Raw genomic sequence first — 19,175 nt, 5'->3', positions numbered from 1 at the left:
TAAACAAATGAATTAAGATGATCAAGCACTCTTTCAAGCCTTTACTTAATTTATCTTCTTAATTTCACAGTTTATATATCACTCGTAATGTGGCAAATAAGCTTTTAAAATGATTCAAACTGTGTATTTTTAGAAAATGACTCCCCATAAATCATCATTTTGTAAATCCTCTTTTAATTAGAGCCTAATATTTTGATATATTGCAAATTGAATGCCGCGCTAGTCAAAGCTTTGTGATACACTAATCCGCTTTACAATCGCATAAATATGTGTCTAAATTTGCCTTTTTAATCTACCCCATTGCCGTCAGTATTGTTTTCCATCCAGGGTCATCAGCATAGCATGTCCCCCAAAAACTTTCCCCAAAACCAACTAATTCAATATTCACGCTTATGCGTTTGGCGGCGGCTTCGCCCCCTTTGCCTGGTCCATCCATCTGTCCATCCCGGGCAGGACGGCAGGACAGGGCCCCAACTTTGCTAGTTAAGCTGGCTAAGCCTTTTTTAAAAGCCTTGGGTACACACAGCTAAATGCGCATTATCATTAAAATGTTGAAAGTTTCCCTCACTTTTTTTCGGTCATAAATTTTCGAACGCGGCTCTGTGGTCACGCCGCTTCCGTTAGAAAACCACCTCGGGAAAACTCTCGCTAGACGAAAGGGCGGGCGGGTTAATAATGCATGAGTGGAAAAGTTTGCGGGGGCCACCAAGAAGCAAAAAACATTTGGCACAGAAATTTAAAATTAATTTATGCATTAAATATTAATTTAAATTTGAATTTAAATTGCAAAGGGAGTACCCAAAATCGTATCCATAACAGTGAAATATTTTATACAGTGACACCCTTTCGAACTTTGGCATAACCATATTTTATCTTTGAGCATTAACAAAAACCCTATATTAAAGTCCACAATTACACCAGAATTCTTGGCCAGTCATAACTGTGAACCATGTTCTTTATTGCCCACACAGGCCGCCCGGAGCCAACGGTGACCTGGCTAAACGGTACTCGAACCTTGGAGGCGGGCAGCGGGGTCTCTATGGGCCGTCATGTGACCGTCAACCGCCTGGAGGTGGCCCAAATCTCGCGCTCCGCCCTGAACAACACGTACCGCTGTCAGGCGTCCAACACGAAGCTGGTGGCGCCCGTGGAGCGCAGCATCCGCATCGAAATGCTACGTGAGTGGACCCATTCCGCCGAGTGCGAGTCAATATGGCGAGTCACGGCTAATCCTGTTATACCTTAAACCACCCACAGTCAAACCCACATCAGTCAATTTAACCAATAAGTTGAAGGTCTTCGCCTCGAACACGCAGTACAATCTCACCTGCATTGTGGCCGGATCGGTGCCGGACACGGAAATCAAATGGACGCAGAATAATCGGCCCTTCAAACGTGGCACGGTAAGCTCTCCTCCGGCGACTCTAACTCAATCTTGGCACCACCTTCGACATCACCTTACCCTTATTTATGAGTCGCCCAATCCACCTGCCGGTTGCCGGCCACCGGGCATTTCTCTAATCGATTCCACCTTATCTCTCCCCCCCAAATCCCTGCCACTCATCCCGCCCACCAGCTGTCGACGAGCCAGGGCAATGGCAGAGTCATATCCACGTTGACGTTTTATCCACAACCCGAGGACGACGGCACGATGCTCAAGTGCGAGGGCTCCAATCCCAGGCTACAGAACTCGGCCATCGAGGACTCGCTCATGATGAATGTCATCTGTAAGTGGAACGTTTATTTAACAAAATGAGGTGGAAGGAAGCCTTAGATTTGGATTATATTTTTACTAATTAAGTTATGAATCATGGATATTTATTTATAAAATTTTGTTATTTATAAGGGGAAGTAAGCCTTCCAAAATTCCCTCTCAAATTATAATACCCTTTGGCAAAGATATAAAAAATTATCTGCAGCACACAAATCAAAGTCGCGTGTGCGAATAATTCTAAATTATATGGCATTATTTACACACATACTATATATTTGAAATTTGCCCAGTATGAAGCCGTTCCCTCATATGTCAATATTTATTTCGTTGACTTTTAGCGAGCCATAAAAAAAGCTTGCAAAAAAGTTGTTGTCTGTTTAGCTTCGTTGCCGGCAAAATGCCATAAATTTTACTTTATATGATTATCAATTTAAAATCAACAGCACTGGCCCCCATAGCAGGCTTCTTTGGTTGCAAAGAGCGCAAAAAGCTAACAAAAAATATGTGATAAGTTCTTCGTCCCACACTAAAGTATTCCTCTAGGTTAGTTCCTCTTTTGGCCTGGGTAATGCCTTGATGTTATCATAAATGTATTGAATTTTAAAGTCACGCATAGATCCCCAGCTATGTATGCGAAATGTTAGCATAAATATTGAATGTGAATGCGCGTAAGCTGCCAACTAAAAGAAAGGGAAAGTTTCTCAACGCTCAAATCATGGTGAAAATATGAAATTACAAATACACAAACAGCAAAGCTGCTTTACAGGATTAACGAAAGTAGTTTAAGCTCTTAATGGACCTGTGCTTTGATCAGGAAAAACAGAGTGGAGAGCAGCCATAACTCCGTGATTTGTTTTACCTGAAGGAAAATGCTTTACGCTTTTCCGTCGTCTGGTTAACCCCTTCTCGGGCGTTTCTTTGAGCCATAACTGTTAAAATTTGTTACTTCCTTCCAATCATGATGCTGTAAAAAATATAAAAAGGCAAAATGCAGACGGGGGAAAACACTAAATATTTTATACGACCCATCATTGATATTGGGGCGTTGCTGGCAGCAACGAGAGCGATTTTAATTTAAAAATATTCTGTCATACCCATTGGTTAGCCTGTTTGGATGCGGATCGGATCGGCATGGCATGGGATGGCCTGGCAGGGCGGCGGTTTATGCCGCGGTTCCGTCGATGCGTTGTTAACTTTTACGGGCTGCGCTTCAGCGCTGCGGATTGACGACACAACAACGGCGCAACGTTTTATTATGCAATAATATTTTTCGATTCTTTATTTTATATGGGAAGAAGGCTCTTCCCTCCCTGCGACGCTGAGCGACGAACTGAATTTCCATATTAGCAAAAGCATTTAAAATGTGAAACCTAACCATTAACGAGTCGGGTTTTCTGCGCTTTTCAGATCCGCCGCAGGTCACCTTGTCGCTGGGCTCCACGCTGCGTCCGGACGACATTAAAGAGGGCGACGATGTGTACTTTGAGTGCCACATCAAGTCCAATCCCAAGGAGCATCGCATCATGTGGTCGCATGACGTAGGTTTTTCAAACTAAATTTAATAATCAAATTAACTCTCAATTTATTATTTTACCCAGGGTCAACCCGTCACCCAGAATGTGTCCTGGGGCATCATCATCTCCACGCGCTCCCTGGTCCTGCAGCGCGTGGGTCGCGTTCACTCGGGATACTATGCCTGTTCGGCGGCCAATGATCGCGGGGAAACGCAGTCAGCTCCGGTCAACTTGAGAATAAGATGTGAGTATATATAATAATAATAAAATACAAAGATGATATAGTAGTTCCAGTACCCATAAAGTTCATCGATTGCAAATTGAATAGAACATATGAGAAACCCACAACTGTTTTAGGTTCCGGGAATATTTACCAAAAAATATGCCAAAAATGACCGACAAAATGTGCACAAAAATTATGCTGGCAGTCGATGTCAGTGGAGCGGAGCATTAAAAATACATATGCATAAATTTATGCGCAAATAGACACACACACAGAGCCGCATTTACACATTTATTCTATACCGCCTCGCTCGACAATAGATGGGATGAGCCACGCCCCCACATCCAAAAATGCCAGCCACAATAACAACAAACGAGAGCAACAGCAGTCGTAGCGGTAGTGCACTTGACAAAATCGCACAATATCCTTACACCGAACGCCCCGCATTTCCCCTTGTCCCGTCGAACACACAGGATGGGCAGCAACAATGTCCAAAAACTAAAGTATGCTAAAATGACAGCAAATATTTTGTGCAAAAAGCCGTAATATGAACAATGCAACGGATCTATATTGTCCCGCTCCACTGTCATCCATTTACATCGCCACACAGAGAAAAATAATATAGGCAATAATTTTTTAGTTAAAATATTTTATTTAAAAAAAGTATTATACATTTTACAAAGGGAAGTATTCAAAGCTTTTATTATAATCAAAGTTAAACGAAAAGGTGAGACAGATCTTTAATTTAGCGGGTTTGATAGTACTGCTTGTTCAGAAGGGTTCAACCTCTTCATCATCAGTATCCACCTGATATTTTATATTAGAATTTGTAGTATTTCTTTTCCTCAGTGCTCACATTGTTTATAAACTTTGATGTTTCTTTGAGCTCGGTAATTTATTGCGAGTTTTTATTTTATAAAACAAACAAACTACACAACATTACACATTTTTTATTAGCCGAAAAACAAAAATTCGAATCTGCAAAACTCTTAATAACCGTTGGAACATGAATAAAAACACATTGAAAATGAAATAAAGAACATTTTTAAATCGTTGTAAAATAGTGACGCTGTGTACACTTATAATTTATATTAAATATTAAGAACTTAGCTATCACATAACACTATCAAGGGCACTGAAGAGCACTTAAGTGACTATACAAAATTTAATTTATATTTCACACAATACAATACAGGGTCTAGAACATCATTCATTTAAAAACTCGTAATAAATGGGAAACCTTTGCCAAAATAAGTGCAATGAAACTAGATATAAATACAAACTGGCAATTAAAGAGTACCAACTTCTAGGTCAAATTACTAAAGCAAACGTTGTTCCCTGTATAAATTTGTATGTCGGTTACCTGTGGTAGTTCCCAGGACTCCTTCCCAAACTTTTTTAATGGTCCCCAATTACCACTAGACCCAGACAGAGACGACTTTTTAATAAAAACAGCCGGGCAGGTGTAAATTGAAGCCAAACAAGTAATAAGTCAATTGATTTCTAATTGTCACAGCTCAGATTTGATGTGAGTTTTTATTGTCACAACATACATACGTATGTGGCTGCAATTTGGCCTCTTTCACACTGTCGAGCCCCAAATAGTATGTAATTATAATTTGTGGAACGACGTATCCACCAAGGGACAACACAGAAATAAATGACCGATAAACGTTGCTCGGAGCCTTTGTGTGCTCACATATTGAAAATGTCTCAATTACCGTTATAGAGCATTTACTTCCGACTGTATTTCTAAATAATTAATGATGCTTAAATACCAAGCACAATGTTTGTGTGTTTGTGTGTTTGCCTGTGCATAAATATGCATATGTTTTCATAAAGTATCCGTCCGGACATTCCGTAGCCATCGGTGGGCGGGCAGGGGGGTTCCAAAGTTTAGCCCCAGAACTCAACGTGTCAGGGTGGGTAATAAAAATGAATGATCTGCTTTTATTATTGAAACCCACAGTCATTATTAAGCCATTTATAATTACGGGTAAGGTCAGGCGAACGACCACCGACCGACCGGGGCAGGTGGGTCAGGTGAGCACTCACACAGGCATACATTATGCAGGTGTGTCTGTGTATGGGGGGAAAATTCAATTTTTATTTTGCATATTTAATGCAACAAAAAATTATGAAATTCCCACATGCAAACAAGCCGGGTTAACGAATATTATTTAATTAATTGCCCGGAAAATGAATATTTTGATGCAATTTAAGCCCGATTTTCCCTGGTCAGCTTATTAAACTAAAAACAAGTAATTATCCGCGATTCATGCGCTTCCCTGCACAGATGTAATACTCCATTTTCATGGCCAAGGAATATTATTTAAATAATATTGCATCGTTAGGGGTTCGAGCCTAAACAAATGTGTAATTACAACCGCTTTTTGTGCCTCGCCAAGCAAATGCCAAATTAAATTGGCCTGGATATACCGTTTTCCAAGACCCAAAACTCAAATAAGTAGCTACAACTGATTGAGTTCGGTGAAAACAAAATTTGCGCAGCATCAGCACCGGGGGGGATGTGAAATCGAAACCGAAATCCAGAGTGAATGAGAAACAACAGTAACATAAAGAAAGCGCAAAACGAAGACATCAGCAAACGTTTGCACTGCCTTGCCATTATCGAATGCAGAGCACAACGTTACCCTTTTTGATAATTACGATAATTGAAAGTAAATACGAGTACAATGCATAAGGATACACCGCCATAGCCATCGCCATCGACATCGCCACCGACTGCTGTGCAAATACTACGCGGACTGTTTACACGAGCATCGCGCATACGCCACGTAAACATTTACATACAGATGGGTGAATGGATTGATGGTTGATTGGATATGGAAGGGAGTGCAGGACAGGGCTGGGGTGGGGGATGCCTTATTGTGGGACTATGATTGAGATAAATTGATTTATGGCAGCCCGCTGCTGGCTCCTATCTCGGCAGAAATTAATCAGCAAACGTTAAAATTGACATTCTCCGATTGGGAAATTGACGCTGTCATAAAAATATTACGAGTGGGGTAGAATTTATTTCCCAGCAAGACCCTGGGATCATAAAATGGAGCAATCAGCTGCAGCCATAACCCCTCCTTGATGTTTATAGTAATCCCAAACAGCGTACTTATGCCGCAAATTCGCGGCAGTCTCAGTCTCTCCAATTTGCATGGCCTTAAACCCGAGTTCATAATTCTCGCAAAATTCCATCTGGCAGCCTTACTGCTCTGCAAACAATACCACGGGTTTTCATCTCCCTTTTCGGCCATCTAATTGGTGTGCTGGCCATGAAGAATTCGCGGCTCGGGTTCACGCCCAGCGACTTTGCCAGAGCCAAGACCAACCATTACTGCACCGAGCGCCCCAAGGAATTGGTTCAACCTGGGCATTGCATTTCCCGCAAAGGGCCAGCGACATTTTAGATGAAACCCAAATGAAGAAGGATGTGAAACAACGAGGGCTTTAAGAGCGAAAGTTGAAAAACAAGGACTCTATATTACAGATGAAAAATAAAGAAAAACGGACTTTATTCAAGCTTTCATCTATTTACTTACATTTTCAAGTCAATTTAATGGGTTTAAACTTTAAATATACATATTTGCTGAACGTTATTATTAAATTCAGTTACTTGAGAGCTTTCCTACAATAAAGTGGCAGGACTTCTACATCCTCTATTTAACATAGTGTCGAACATTTCCCGAACAACCGATCAAAGATTTCGACTAGTTTAGGCATTTCCCTCCCACCCCAGATTTAAATATTTGTATACAAACTCATTACAAGATTCTCTGCTTACGCTCGTGACACACACTAACTTTTCAAATAATTTTTAATAAAAAACAACAAAAAGTGTTGTGGCTTTTGGTAATAAATGCCTCCAGGTGCTTAGAGTGTTGCCTGTGTGTGTCTAATGTTGTTGCTGCTGTTGGTTGTCTTTATTGTTGCCATGTCTTGGGCCGTGTTGTGGGGTTGTTTATGCCAGAATTCCGTTGCCACAAGGCAAACAAGGAACAGAATGCGACGCACATCGCACACTTGGCGCAGTTTTCAAAAGTTGCTAGCAAAAGTTTCCCTTTTTTCCCCGTCGTGTGCGGTGCCGTGTGCTTGGGGTAAATGGAAATTTTTGGCATGCCGCGTGTATGACAGAAAATTTCAAGTTCAATCGTTTGTAACCGAAAAACTCAGAATGAGTTTACTTTGAATAAATCATGAGTCAAGTGGAGGTAAGAGGCAAGGAGTCTAAGCTATGATGGAAACTTTTAACCGCGAGCGGGAATAAAAAAGGAAGGCTGTTTAAAGCTCAGCCATGCTTAGCTCACCCACAAAGTTTTATCTAATTAATTTATATTTTAAACAATGAATCAATATTTTGAGTTTAAACCACAGAAATACATTCCAAACTAAATCTTTTTATTACGCACACAAATATAAACTTTATTTGGTATCAACTGCAGCTTATACAAATATTTCCATAGATTTTTATTCATTCAACAAACATAATTCCCATTGCAAATTAAAGACACATTAAATCAAAGCTTAAAAAGTCTGCCTCATACCTGCTCAAAGTCTCAACGCCAGCTGCTTGCTTTGCTTAAATTGAAAATCTAAGCTGTCAATTTAGCCCGGGATCCCATTCCACCGGACGGAGTATTTATATTGCAAACATTGTGCTGACAGTCGCACAATGTTTGCAATATAAATACTTGATTTAGACAGAGAACAATCGGACAATTGCAGCTGCTCATTATTTTGCATTTCGTTCATCTCCTCCTGCTCCTCCACTGAATTCGATCTCTCAATTGTGTCGCCAACAGATGCGCCCGTCTGCAGCAGCAGCACCATCACCGTGATTGGCGCCTCCTTGGAGGAGGCTGTGCCCATACCCTGTCGCGTTAACTCGGATCCGCCTGAAATCGATTTCGAATGGACCTTCTCCACCAGCGGCGAGCACTTCGAGGTGCCCTCGGGTCACTATGCCACCATCCAGGACCCCACCATGACCACCACCAGCGATGTGAGGCGCACCGTTGTCGAGTCCAATGAAACACATTTCGAGAGCTATGGTAGGTAGCAAAATGGGAGTATTTTATCTTTATATGTTAGAAAGAAGTACATGCAAAAAGAGTCTATAAAAATATGATTAGTAATGGAGGTTTTCCATAAGTAAAAAACTGTTAAAGTTATGGAATAAAATGGATAGGAAAAGTTACCTGAACTCGGACTAGTGAAAATACATTTCTGGTGCACAAAAATACTGTCTTATTTCCCTGAAATTATTGAATATTAGATTCCATACCAGTTACAGCCCAGTTTAGGCTTCATAGGCACATGGTATGCACATTTAGAACCCTTGATGTACATGCGGATGAGAGGCATCTGCATGTGCTTGCGCCTGAGCGACTTTAGAAATTAACATTTCGATGGGAGCCGATAGAGGTGGGATGCATGTATATAGTGTGTACTGTTAACTGAACAATGGAGGTGGGCGGTGGTACTTTTATCAATATCATGAGAGTGTGTGCGTACACACCAGCACTCGCATAGTGGCAAATTGGATTATCTGATGCCGTCCCAGTTGGCTTGACTGAGTTGCTTGGGCAAGCAGAACTTATTTCATTTAACTTGGCCGAAGAGGCCAATTTAATAAGCGCCGAAACTGGATTGCAATTTATACCTGTATTCTGTTTTCCCCCCCTTGATTCGCAGTGGAAACCGTCAGCGAGCTGATCTACACGCCCAAAGGAGAGCGCGACTATGGAACACTGGCTTGTTATGGCCGGAATGCGATTGGCAAGCAGTCGGAGCCGTGTGTGTTCCAGGTGGTGCCAGCAGGTGAGATCGAACTCGGGGAGAAGTCATGAAAAATCTGTGTTCTCATCTGATTTGTTATTTATTACACATTTTGTATATTAATTACGGACACATTTCACTGATTTTCTTATTCGCTTGCTCCGTCCCTCTAGCCAAGCCCGGGGCCCTGCGAAACTGTACTCTCCGGCCGTATGTGGTGACCTCTGCCTCGCTGAACTCGTCGAACCAGACGACAATGCACGCCAATCAAATGCTGCCCACACAATACGGCAGACACGAGTCGAATTACCCGCACATGGAGTACGTACGTGAGCGCAATAACAGCAGCGGCAGCAGTAGGAGTAACAATGCCACGGCCCGGAACAATGCGTCCAATAAAAATATGAGGGGGAAGACAGGCGCTGGCCAGGCCAAATCTAATAACTGGCAGCTCAGCCAGCAGCAATTGCAGCGCCTCAAGAAGCGGACCTCGTTTACGCCGTCGCAGACATTGGCGGCCATCGAGAGGCAACGCCAGAGGAAGCAACAACAGCAGCAGCAGCAAGCCACTGCTGGCAAGTCCACTGATGGAAAACCTGATGGATCGAAAAAGCAGCGGATGCGGCGAGCCAGCCAAATCCCACAGAGACTCCCAGGACAGCAGGAGCAGTATCAGCATCAGCAGCAGCAGCAGCAGCATCAGCTGGATGCAGGCAACAAGCTCCGACTGAGAGCATCAATAACAAGCCAGCGGAAGCCAGCAGAATCAAATTTATCAATGTCACATGTAGGCAACGGCAACAGCAAGAGCCAGAGCAACGACAACAGCAAAAGTAACAACCCGAGCAGCAACAATGGCAAACTGCCAGCAAAGTATTTTAATAAGCGACAGAAAAACATGCACAAACAGAAGCACAAACTGAAGCTGAAGGAGGAGCGGGAGCAGAAGCAGGAGCCAGCAAACGAGCACAACGCCAATACAATCCATCATTATGCAACTTCGAGGCGAAGAAAGCGGCTGGCGCCAGGCGACATCTTAGCGACTGTGGCAGCAGCAGCGACATCGGCGTCATTATCCTCCGATCCTGCGGCCACCTCATTGGCGGCCACATCCACGGCATCGCTGCAAATCGAAAAGGATGTGGCTCTCAGCAGCAGCAACAATAAGCGAGCTCGCAAGTCCTTAACAATCGCTGACAAACAGACGAAGCAGCAGCAGCAACAGTTGATGCCGCCGAATGCCCCGCAAATAAGCAACCAGCCAGCAACATCAATTAGCTGCAATGATGTTAAGGAAACAGCGGCAGCAGGAGCTGCAGCATCATCAGCAACATCGTCGCAAGTTGCAGTTGCAGCAGCAACTGGGGTCCAGGGCAAGGCGACGACTAAGCGGCAGGAGGACTCTAAGGATGCTGACCAGGACAATGACGATGGCGCTGGTGACGACGATAATGATGACGATGATGATGATGATGATGATGATGATGATGGTGATGGGGCAGAGATGGATGCTGACACAGAAGCCGATGATGGTGAGCAGCAGGATGAGGAGACTGCTGGCGATGACTCTGCAGACCTAGATGAAGACGTTGCCCAGCTGGCCACCGATGGCGATTACTTGGCCGACGGTCCAGGCGATTTGGATGATTACGAGACGCTCGAGGTGGCGGATGGCGGCAAGCCGCAGCAACACGAGGACATGTTGTCGCTGGAACAGCAACTGGACCTCGAGTCGCTAGAGGACAAAGTCGATGCGGTAGAGGAGGCGGGCGATGACGATGATATGTACAATGTCAGCGATGATGACTTTGTGGCCAGCGTGGCCCTCTCCACTTCCGACACAACGACAACGGCAACAGCCACATCCAGGCCAAAGGCAACGGAACCACCTCACAAAACCAAAACCAAAAGCCCAGCCAAAACCAAAACCAGAACTGAATGGCAGCAGCCGCACTTTGACTACTCACGCATGGAGTATAGCTTCAGCAACGGAGTCGTTACCCAGAGCTTGCTCGGTGGTTCCGGAACAGCAGCTGGAGCGGGGGCCGGACACGACGCGTACGGACCGAGCGGCGGAACCATCAATTTCGACAACTATGACAACATCATCTACTCCACCATGGAACTGGAATGCATGCCCGGCTACGATGGCGGACTGCAACAGCAGTTCTTCCTGGAGGCCTACGATTCCAAGACCAAAAAGCTCAGGCTAAATATGAGCAGCACGTATGTGGATGTGCCAGTATTTAGGATCGATCTGTCAGGTGAGTTAATTAATTAAATAAATTAAATAGCAATTCAAATAGCTTTAAATTAGTGTCAAACTTTAACAAAGACTAAAATCACATGAAAGACTATACAATATAATTTTCAACTTATAATTCACTTTCTCTTAGACGCATTGCAAAATTTTCATTTATGTAATTTCAAATATATCTAAATTTAAACAAAAAACTCGTTTGCAAACTGTGAACATTTTTCTACTGGCGGATTTCTGTCCGATTTAAGCCATCGCTTTACATTTCCTTGTCCATGCTTCGCAGTAGAAATAAAATTTCCAAGGATTTAAATTGCTTAGATAGTCCGCTTGTTGGCCTTAAACTCAATTGCTTGGCCCTGGTAATGGTTCGAGGAAATCTAATATTTCCGCAGATTCTCACTGGCCCCCAAAGCAATGTTTTATTACACGATGCTTATGTATTATTATATTTAAATGAGGTTGGCTTAGAAATCACGAGGCCCGGGGTGTTGGTGGTACAATATTTACAGTGCTCGGTGAAAGCCGCAAACTAAAGACTTGACTTTTATGCGGCGGCCAGAGCGGCAACAAGAGCAACAACAAGAACATTAGCAACAGCAACGACGAGCAGCGGCGCAAACAGTAAAAACAAAAACAAATCAAAGTAACAAACTGAGCAAAAAGTTGAGCTGGCAAAATTGCGCGTTGGCTTCAAGACAAGGACGAAATAGGGACGGGATTCGGGATAGTTACACAGTGGAAAAAAAGGAAGAGTACCTAACTATATTTTTAGGGATTTGCCTTTATTTTGGTAAGAAGAATTAGGAGCTTTTACAATATTTATAGAGGGAAAAGTAGTTTTTTTTTTTAAATACCTAAATAAGAATATCTCTCTTTTACAATTTCATAAAAATATTAAATTTTTATCCTTTTAGATTCGGATTTAAAACTTGAAACTAAAACCATTCAAAATATATATGAATAGCTGACACCTTTCTTAGATGTAAATTCGCTCAGTGCATCCTGGCCAGCCAGCCAGCTCTACGCAGATTAATTAGTTGAGGCTGCCAACCTCTCGTTTCCCCCGCCGCCACCTAGCTCGCCCCTAAACCATTGCTGGCACATGCTGTTGCCTGTTTTGTTGTAATGAATTTTAGCTAGTCAGCAAAACTTTTATGCCAATGGCGTTTTGAGGTGGGGAATTGGATGAAATAGAATGCTGGCAGCGACCAGAGGGCGTGGTCTGCCCGCAAGGCAACTGGAGAATCAAGGGCCAAAAATTCGAATCGAACTGTTGAAAAAACAAGATTTATCATGGGGGCTAAGAGCGTACCGAAAATTATAATATTATATTTGATTCTGTGGTTACGAGGCGAGTTAATGAGCCACATTTGGGATTATTAAAGTTGGCGGAGACTTGGCAACGGATAGGTCGAGCCGATCTGATCCCTGCTCCTTGCTCCCTGCTCCTGCAATGCAGTGGCATTTTGTTGTTTTTGTTCTTATTCCACGATTCCTGTGCCATATCGATGACTCAGGGGTTAAGGGGTATTCAGCGATATTTGCAAAGTCAAACGAAGCGTAAAGTCACGATTAGTTAGACAGGCGTGTTAACGACGCTGTCTGTGGGATTCGGCTTGGATTGGAGGATGCTTCTGGGGGCATAGAAGCTGAGCTGAGGATGGGGGAATCTACCAAGTGTTTTTGTTCCTGCGGCTTGCCAATATATGCGTATTAGTCCTGCCACGACCTCGGCACCCCTCCTGCAGCAGTTGCCATTTTAATGAGCTGCTGCTCTATCGGTGCACGGAGAGAGAGCACGAGCACAAACAAAACTTTTGATGCGCGCATTAAGAATAACCAGAAAAACGTAACGGAAAACGGGAAAGCGGAAAAACGGGAAAGCGGAAAATCGGGAAAATACCATGGGGCGAGAGGGAAAAACACACGCAGCGCAGCCCTCAGAGAACTTTTCATTTTATGCGACCAAAGTTTCGCACCGCGACGTGCTAATTAAATGCCTCTTTGCCTAATGAAGTTACAACTACGGCACTACAAGTTTTAAATTAATGATCAAAGATGACCTGACTATCTTTATAGTAATACAAGAAGGAATACTGACTATTAAATGCATTCAATTAAATCTGAAAATAGGTTCTACATGCTCTGTTTTCTGTTATTTAATATTTCTGCAGCTAGAGCTCCCCTTTTTGCCAACTGTATCTTTTCAACTATGCAAATTATTATTAATTACTGTTCTCCAGGTAAAGCATCCGCGTATTAATTAATTGTTTCCCCTTTCTCCCAGATCTAATCCCCATGGACTATTATCCGGATGCCCATCCGGCCCTGCATCTGGTCGTCTACAGCGTCAATCAGAAGGGCCGCTCCGAGCCGATTGTCCTTGAGAATGTGCCTATCAATGAGGCGGACAAACGTTCAGGTAGGTTTACAGGAAAAAAAAAAACTCAGATGGAAACTATTACAAAGTTTCACCAGGTTGGAATGAAGGGAGAAATGTGGGGGGTAAACACCCCCTAGACCAGGACAGAACATTCATTGCTTTTTAAGCACCATTTCACCTTTAAAAAGTCATTCAAGTATTTGCATATTCCGCTTAACCGTTTTAGTTCCCTTCTTTCACTCATTTCTTTGTTGTGGTTGTTGTTACTGCCGCTGTTAGTACAATTGCTCTTTTATTTAACGAGTTTTGTTTACGCTGGGGCGACACTGCAACTCCACTTGGGCTCCGCGATACCTTGAATCCTCCTCCGTCCCATAGCCCACATCCTGGGATAGCCAAAGTAGTGACACAAAGATTTCTTATTCATGCTTTGTTATTCAACTTTGACGCTAATTTTCTTTAAAAGTTTTTCCGTTCCGGCGACAGTCGAGGTAAAAAGTGTAAAAGCGTTTGTTTTTTCAAGGGAGTGTGTGTGTGTTTGAAGACTGAGCTAGAAGGACATTATTCAAAGTTACACTGGAAGGGAGATTTCGGAACAGCTACGGAAATTGTTTAAGTTATATAAATATTTGATCTCCAAGAATTTCCTTGAATTTGTCTTCACAGAATATCTATTATTCTGAAATGTCACAATACAAACTCAATCCAATCTATTCGTTTTTGCTTAATTATATTGAGCTCAGAAAGTATCACACAAATTGTCATTATATCTTATTAATTATTTCGATTATTTCCCATTGTAATCCTTTATTTCAACCAATCAATATCTTGTGAGTAGGCATTAATAAGTATATTCCCAACAGTATTCAAATTGCATTTATTGTCTCTTATTCAATCAGCCGAATATCATCGCAAACGAATTATGCACACTACTTATTTATCGATTTATTGCATCGGCAATTCGAATGCCGACACTACCTGACCAGCATCATTATTAAACTCATCATGGTTACCTGCATTTAGCCCACATGGAGAGAATTATGTACACTTATGTCCCAAATACTGTCCGCACTTGGTCGGCCAATAATGTTTATCTGCACAATTGCATATTTGAACGCTTCGGTTGCCAATCACCATGAGCAACAAATCCACTCAATCATCTCCTTAATGCGCTCCAGACGCACACACGAGTCCTTCCTGACCCGGCAGATGGCCCTTATTTTGGGGTGTCAGGTCCTTCGGATTGAAGATTGGGGCAAACTTATCCGATGAGTGGAGCAAAGATAACTAACATCACTGTATTGGTGACAGCTCGCAGAGCGATTGCACTCAGAAAAATACATTTTTATTAATAAGAATAATTTAATAATTAAATTTAAGTTTGTATTGCATTTTATTTGAATTATTTCTTACTTTACTAATTTGATCAATTTGGAGCTCAAGTTGATTTAGTTGATTTTGCAAATAATATATTATTGAAAACTTTGTAGCTGGTAATCAGCGTTAACAATATATTCTTAGCCTGACTTTACTTAAATATTAAAACTACAATAGGAGTCAAATTAAGAATAGTAATCTAATTAAGGAACAAGAGTTTTGTGTCCTAATTTAAAGGATATGAAATACTTACCTGCTCGTATGTATGCATTCCACCCCCAATATTTGCACCTTGGTAAATCTAAAAAGCTTTTATACCAACAACAGAATAAAATTGGTTAGTGGCTCAAGGAAGGGAAAACGGCGAGCGGGAAAAGCGGAAAATTTTGCAATGGCAACACTTGATGCCACATTAATGTAAATATAATCAATTTCATGTTTTAGCCAAAAATAAAAAGCGATGGCAAAGTAAAACCCCAGCAGAGAAAGAAATATCTTGTTATGCTAAACTGACACACAGAGATTCCCCAGGAGTTACATTATTCCAGCATCACACCCACACACCCACTATAGCAGGTGCACACACACTGCGGTCGACGGGCATCAAGGTATCAAAGGCGGAGGCCGGAGGAGCAGCGGAAGCCGAACAGACACCGAAACGAAGCTTTGGCTTCAGATACAGCTCCATGTTGAGCTCGGGCTCGGGCACAAAATATAAACGATTACTGTACGACAAGAAAAAATACATTAAACATGTCTTATCTGAATACAATATCCCAAAAGACAACGGTGCAGAAAGTGAAGTAAAATAAAATAAAATTATATGTTACAGCGGATCGAAGTGCGGGGTGGTCTAGGGGGGGGAAGGAAATGTGACCGCCATTGCAATAGATGACAGCTCCCTCCGCCCCTCCTTACCATTCCATTCATCTTTTCTTTTTTTTTCAACGCTGTCTGCCTTGTTTCCTTGAAATTGAGGAGTCAGGAGCACACAACGTTTCCTTTATTTATGCTTACTTTGTGTAAACGCATTCCCGCCTTAAAACCCACATGGGCACGATGCCGTACACTGGAAGAAAATTGTGACAGCCAGTAAATCGTACTTTAAACTTTCTCAACCAGGCAATGCTGGTAATAGAAAATGGAATATCTATCTCAGGCTTTGCTCCGTTTTAAGACCAATTTTTTGCAGTGCCTCTCGCATATTCCCAATACATTTTAACCAATCCACTTTTTCATCATCTCGTCGATTCATTTATATCACAAACGGGAGCATTAAATCGAATTAAGCTTATGAGAAGACGCAGCCGGAAGGAGGATAGCCAGGTCCTGCACTCATCCAAATGAAACCCATGCAAACAATTGGCTTATGAGCGGCACGAAGGGCCCCGGCCCGTTCCGGCTCCAGATCCTGGTCCGGGCCAGCTCCTCCCTGTGCGGGCATGTGGGGGCGAACACCAACAGATACGGACACCACACACCGCCAGAGCCGGTGAGCCCCGGGTACCCACACGAACTGACTCACTCGATGGCTCTTTGGTTGGTTGTCTGGCTTATCTGCTTAAGTCGGGGCATGTGCATAGAGTATGGCCTGGCCCCTCCGGTTGGCACGCCGTTCCAGGTGGTTTTATTGGTAAATATTTGCACAAGTGTGAAAATTTCATTACGCCAGTGTGCTTATATTTAAATTAAATTTCTTTTTCTTTCGGCATCTCTCACCTTGGGCGCCGCGCCGTGTCGTCGTGGGTCTCCGTTTCAGTTTCAGTTTCTGTTTCAAGTGCCCTCTTCCTGTATGCCAAATATACATTTTATTTGGCAAACGATTGCTCGATTCGGTTTTTATTCCTTTATGCCTGCCTTTGTGTTGGGTTTTGGCAATGCGATTGGGGATTTGTCGCCGGCTCGAGGACATCCATGCTCGTATGTGACGAAGTGGAGGATGCTGGGGTGCCGATTCCTCACATTCTGACATAAATGAGATAGTAAATTACGTATACGCCCTGTGCTGCTATCGTATGCCGGAACATCAAGCGGAGTGATGAATTTATAATGAATTAATAATATTTCCACTTTCGAATGACAGTGAATGGAACTGAATCAATTTCACATTTAATTTAAATCTTTCGCCCAACCCAATCTGGCCATCAATTCATAAATCATTCAAGCGTTCATCGAACATTACGAAATTAAATAAAGCCTTATTTATCCGCTCGAACGAGCGTTAGGAAAAGTAAGCAGTTGGTTTTTGGTATCTTAATGTAGGTCGAATCCTTCTGGAGTTCCATGGAGCAATGGTGCCATGCAAATAACTCCCCTCATTGATGCCTTGTCCCAAATCCGTTGGTAAACTGCATTTGCCAGATGCATATGTTGTCCGTTCTAATTAAAGGCTAAATTATCTGCTCACTTTCCACCGAAGTTAATTAAGATACAGAACGTTTCAACAGTTTAGTTAATTCAAGCTATTTTGTCCATTTGTTGTAAATTTAATGTAAATAAAAGCAGAAGCAGAATTTAGTTTACTAAACTTTTAAGTGTTTGGTTTCATAATAAATTAAATATTTGAGAAAATGTAAATAGAGATGAAAACATTTATTAGATTCGTTGGATAAATCAACCATATTTGTTTATTTATTATTATAATAAAGCTGCTTAAATATAACAAAAAATAATATTAAAATCATGAATTTAATCATCAATGTTAAATTTGTATCCATTGATTTAATTGATTTGCCTATTTTTTTTATTTTGTAAGTATAATCTTCTTATTTAATCAAATCAAATTGCAAAAAAAAAGTAAATTATTCAAATAATTTAATCATTTAATTAATAGTATTTTTTGAACTAAATTAAACAAATCCTTAGGTTAAATATATTCGTTTACAATTATATAGACAAAGGATAGCATGAAACGTGCTTTTTGGCTGAAAGCACAGCGAGAAAACATAAATATTTATTAATTTTTTTTGCTTAAAACAAAACCCTGTGCCGGCAATTACAACACACATACAAATTAGTCGAAAGCAGTAGCCGGTGCTTGTGTGTGGTGTGTGTTGAGTGCTGTGCTGTTCGGTTAGGCGCAGCCATGCATAAATGAGCCATTTCGCCGGCGGCGCAGTTTCGTCAACATTTGGCGCGCCAAAGAATATTTATTGATTTGCAACGTTCACTGACAGCGAGCTCAGGCATATAAATTAGTAGGCAATGCGATACCCTCGTAAAATGAGCCTTAAAATAAAAATAAAAGTATTTATTTCTAAATCATTTTAAAGGATTTTAAATAATGTTATAGGTAGCATTAACTTATCCAGTATCAATGATTAATATATGTTTTGTATTCATATTCTATACTAAGCATTACAGTTTTTAAGTCAACAACTTTCTTATATATTTTTATACAGTTATTTTGCCCTACAGGGTATTATGCTTGTTTCCCTCCAAAATATTGTGTATATTTTTTTCTGAAATCACAAGGATTTGCTTATCCAATAACTACCAAATTTTCGCTGATATTTGCTTATTGAAATTCTGCGTTGCATATCCGCAGGCGCGCACGATTTGTTGAATGACGAGTTTCCGCATATACAGGAGCCGAGCGTCGCGTCGCGTCGCATCGCTTAGGTTGCGTATACGCAGTGTGTGCGGCCTTGTAATGCATATTCAATTACGTCCCCCCCCCCCCTAAAATCGAACGAAAATTCAGCCGGCAAACAGATTTTAATTGAAATGCTTAGCGCTGATGTTAAAGCCATGGCAAATATAACAAACTAAGCGAGCTAGCGGCTGAAGGACGGCTGCCAGTGGCAGCCACTTGACATGCGACGTGCGTTTTATGGGCGCCCAATAACTGGAGCGGGGATCCATATATCGCCGGATAAGGGACTTGCACGGGAGTGGCAGGTGGTGGTGGA

At 42.0% G+C, this 19,175-nt stretch overlaps 1 protein-coding gene across 1 annotated transcript in view; it reads left to right on the top strand.

The window, feature by feature from the left end:
- Window positions 1–19,175, top strand: part of side-III (sidestep III) — a 73,150-nt gene that overhangs the window by 50,281 nt on the left and 3,694 nt on the right. The window contains exons 6-14 of the mRNA XM_017161329.3: window positions 972–1,178; window positions 1,258–1,403; window positions 1,577–1,727; window positions 3,122–3,252; window positions 3,313–3,472; window positions 8,269–8,517; window positions 9,161–9,286; window positions 9,418–11,508; window positions 13,792–13,926. Of these exons, the coding sequence (XP_017016818.1) occupies window positions 972–1,178; window positions 1,258–1,403; window positions 1,577–1,727; window positions 3,122–3,252; window positions 3,313–3,472; window positions 8,269–8,517; window positions 9,161–9,286; window positions 9,418–11,508; window positions 13,792–13,926 (3,396 nt within the window). The remainder of the gene's footprint in view (window positions 1–971; window positions 1,179–1,257; window positions 1,404–1,576; window positions 1,728–3,121; window positions 3,253–3,312; window positions 3,473–8,268; window positions 8,518–9,160; window positions 9,287–9,417; window positions 11,509–13,791; window positions 13,927–19,175) is intronic.

This window comes from Drosophila kikkawai, chromosome 3R (assembly GCF_030179895.1).
Source record: "Drosophila kikkawai strain 14028-0561.14 chromosome 3R, DkikHiC1v2, whole genome shotgun sequence".
NCBI lineage: Eukaryota > Metazoa > Arthropoda > Insecta > Diptera > Drosophilidae > Drosophila > Drosophila kikkawai.
Note: the sequence above shows the minus strand (reverse complement) of the source record. Positions and strands in the feature narration are given on the sequence as shown.